This window comes from Gossypium hirsutum, chromosome A05 (genome assembly GCF_007990345.1).
Source record: "Gossypium hirsutum isolate 1008001.06 chromosome A05, Gossypium_hirsutum_v2.1, whole genome shotgun sequence".
Classification (NCBI taxonomy): domain Eukaryota; kingdom Viridiplantae; phylum Streptophyta; class Magnoliopsida; order Malvales; family Malvaceae; genus Gossypium; species Gossypium hirsutum.
In genome coordinates this window covers 39,446,094-39,449,928 of record NC_053428.1, presented here as the reverse complement: position 1 = coordinate 39,449,928, position 3,835 = coordinate 39,446,094, and the positions used below count along the sequence as shown (strand labels likewise).

The window sequence follows — 3,835 nt, the reverse complement described above, 5'->3', positions numbered from 1 at the left end:
CAGAACCAAGCACTTCAATATTAAGTTGCATGTTATAAGGGAGATGGAACAAGCTCATGAAATCGAGCTGATTCATTGCAATTCAGAAGTGCAAATTGCTGATATCTTCACAAAGGCACTCAATGTGTCTAAATTTGTTAAATTCAAAAGGGAATTAGGTGTTACTAGCATGGAAACTAAGGAGGAGTGTTAAGTTTAGTTCCCATGCAAAGGTGGCCATGCACGACATACAAAGGTGGTCATGCTCGAAGAAATAGCAGCAAGCAGTGGTGCCATGGTGTGCAGCAACTGAAGTTTGAAGCTGCCAATCCACTTGCTGTTTTTAGTTCCATTTTGATTGTTTTGTAATCTAGTTCATGTTGAACTAAGTAGGTAAATGTTTTGATATTGATTGACTGAAAAGTCAGCAATGCAAGTTGTACAAGCTAATCTTGTAAGTTTCAATGCAAATTAGTGGAGTTAGGTAGTTGATTAGGTGATTACTTGTTTGTTTTACTTGTTGACTGATATATGTAATGGCTTAATGCCTTGTTGATGTGTTAATGAAAAAAGATCAGCTCATTTTTCATTCAAATCTTCTTCTCTCTTTTCTGTTATTCACTAGCTAGTTTCATTTTCTGTTTCTGCTTCCGAGTTTGTTTCTTCACCAAGGCTCGAGGCTTGCTATTCAAGCAAAATACAAAACAGCCTGTTGCTGCCTCTTGCACCAACATTGCTTTGAAAGATGAGCTTCTTGGTGGCTCTCACGGTGGTCCGCTACTTTCATGGAATGCTTCACTCCATTTTTGCGAGTGGCAAGGTGTTGGATGCGGTCAGCAGCAGCAAAGGGTCATCAGTTTGAGCCTGCCTGGTCTCAAACTCGGTGGCACCATATCTCCATCAATAGGGAACTTAAGTTTCCTGAGAGAGGCAAACCTTTTCAACAATAGCTTGAAAGGCAATATTCCCAGGGAATTTGGCCATTTGAGACAGCTTCGTTCACTGAATCTAAGTCGCAATAATCTCCAAGGTAACATCCCTGTAGAGCTCAACAATTGCTCCAACCTGCAATTTCTTAATTTAAGTGACAACAGTTTTTCCGGGAAAATTCCATTTCAATTGGGGGATACTATGAAGAATCTGATTAAACTCTCTCTTGCCGGCAACGATTTTATTGGGACAATCCCATCTTCTTTAGGAAACCTTTCATCTTTGGATTATCTCCAACTTGGGAATAATCATTTGGAAGGTAATATACCCATTTCTCTAGGTAGATTATCAAACTTGAAAATACTTGTTCTTAGTCGAAATAACCTCTCTGGAATTATACCACCTTCGTTTTACAATCTTTTCACCGTGAAAGATATTAGGATGAGTACAAATAACATACATGGTGGCCTTGAACCTGAACTGGGTTTTGCTTTTCCGGAACTTGAGATACTACATCTCGGAGGCAACCACTTGAGTGGGAGAATTCCAGTATCAGTGACTAATATCTCTAGCTTGAAACAGTTTGATATCCATTCAAATGGTTTCAGTGGATTAGTCCCAGGAGATATGGGAAAGTTTCAGAATCTTGAACTGTTTTCCATTAATTACAACGAGCTTGGGAATGGCGAAGAAGGAGACTTGGATTTCCTTTCTTCTTTAACCAACTGCAGTCGATTGAAGCTTTTGGCCATCCATATGAATAAGCTAAGTGGGGTATTACCAGATTCAATGGCAAATTTATCAATTCAGCTTGAAACTCTTTATATAGGAGGGAATCAGATTTCAGGAAACATTCCTGAAGGAATTGGCAATCTTGTTAAACTCACACAGATTCATGTAGGGGAAAACTTGTTAACAGGCGAAGTTCCGACTTCAATAGGAAAGCTTCGAAATGTTGGACGATTCGACCTCTCTTTGAATCGTTTATCCGGTGAAATCCCATCCTGTATTGGCAATCTGTCTTTATTGTCTCATCTTTATTTAAATGGAAACAGTTTTGAAGGAAGGATTCCGTTGACGCTCGAGAAATGCAAAAGCATGCAGATAATGGATCTTTCGACCAATAAACTCAGTGGTGGCATACCGGATCAACTGATTGCTGGTTTTGAACGTTTGGTTACATTGAATTTGTCCCACAACTCTTTCAATGGCAGCTTTCCATCAAGCGTTAATAACTCCAAGAATCTTGTAGAGTTATTTGCTGATAACAATGATTTCTCAGGCGAAATTTCAGAGAGATTTGGTGAGATTTCTGAACTAAGAATTTTGCACATGCAGGGAAACTACTTTCACGGTAGCATTCCTCAATCCCTTGCCTCTCTAAGAGGTCTCGAAAGCTTAGATCTCTCTAGTAACAACTTGTCTGGCACAATACCGCTTGAGCTTCGAAATCTTCCATTTTTGGTGAGTTTAAACCTTTCTTTCAACCTATTAGAAGGTGAAGTTCCAGAAGAAGGGGTTTTCAAAAATATCAGTCAATTCTCTATTGTCGGGAACAAGGATATTTGTGGGGGAATTCCTGAAATAGAGCTTCCAAAATGCTTGAACCAGGTAGCAAAGGGAAAACGAAATGGTTTATCGACCAAATCCATCATCGTTATCGTTGTTAGTCTTTCGCTCGCCTTGGCTTCGGTTGCGTTCATTGCTATCCTTTGTTGGCGAAAACGCTTTGGAAAAAAGATGATACCTTTGGCTTTGGAGCGAGTTAACTTGATACAAGTTTCTTACAAGGAACTTGTTCAAGCCACGAATGGTTTCGCAACCTCGAACATCGTTGGTGAGGGCAGTTTTGGTTCTGTTTATAAAGGGTTTCTTGATCAACAAGAAAACCCTGTTGCAATCAAAGTATTGAATCTTCAAAACCTTGGGGCTGTAAAGAGTTTTGCAGTTGAATGCGAGGCTTTAAGAAATGTTCGACACCGGAATCTTGTCAAGTTGATAACTTGTTGCTCAAGCATAGATTACCAAGGCAATGATTTCAAGGCTATAGTTTTAGAATTCATGGCAAACGGAAGTTTAGAGAGCTGGCTTCATCATGAGCATGATCGAGATCACTCATCACACCATCTCAAATTTGCTCAAATGTTAGACATCGCTATAGATGTGGCCAATGCATTAGATTACCTTCACCATCGTTGTCAAATACCAATAGTTCATCGGGATCTAAAGCCAACCAATGTTCTACTTGATGACGATATGGTTGCACATGTTGGTGACTTTGGCATGGCTAAATTCCTTTTTGATGTTGCAAGTAATTTGGATAATGAGCAAGCAATTTCCTCAATCATTAAAGGGACAATAGGCTATCTCGCCCCGGGTAATTTTCATATCTTTTGATCTTACTTTGTATTTATGTTGTGAAAACAATATTTACTTCATTTTAATCATTTAACTTGTTTCTTAGACGTTTTTTCATCTTTTACTTGTATTGTGCAATTGTATCGTTGTAGAATATGGAATGGGTAGTTTGACGTCCCCTGAAGGCGATATCGATAGCTACGGGATTCTCGTCTTGGAGATGATAACTAGAAAGAGGCCAACAGATGATATGTTTGATGATGAGATGAGCCTCCATAGTTATTGTAAGATGGCATTTCCAGAAAAATTGGAGGAGATTTTAGATTTTCGATTGCTTGAACAAATCAGAGAGAAAAGTCAAAAAATGAGAGGAGATCAGAACATAGATTGTAATATGTTGGATTGTTTGGTTTCATTCACTAATGTAGGTGTTGCATGCTCTGTTGAGGTTCCTGTTGAGAGAATGAAGATTGAAGATGCTGTCAATGAATTGCATGCAATTAAGGCAAGACTGCATGCAAGGAATCGAATTGATCCACAGCAAGAGATTAAAGAACTAGAAGTTTAA

The 3,835-nt window shown here is 38.9% G+C and overlaps 1 protein-coding gene across 1 annotated transcript; it reads left to right on the top strand.

Moving 5' to 3' along the window:
• Nucleotides 1-204: 204 nt before the first annotated feature.
• On the top strand, nt 205-3,835 carry LOC107960597 (probable LRR receptor-like serine/threonine-protein kinase At3g47570). Its single transcript, XM_041111954.1, has 3 exons — nt 205-318; nt 652-3,286; nt 3,420-3,835. Exons 1-3 carry the CDS (start codon nt 205-207, stop codon nt 3,833-3,835), a joined length of 3,165 nt encoding a protein of 1,054 aa, XP_040967888.1.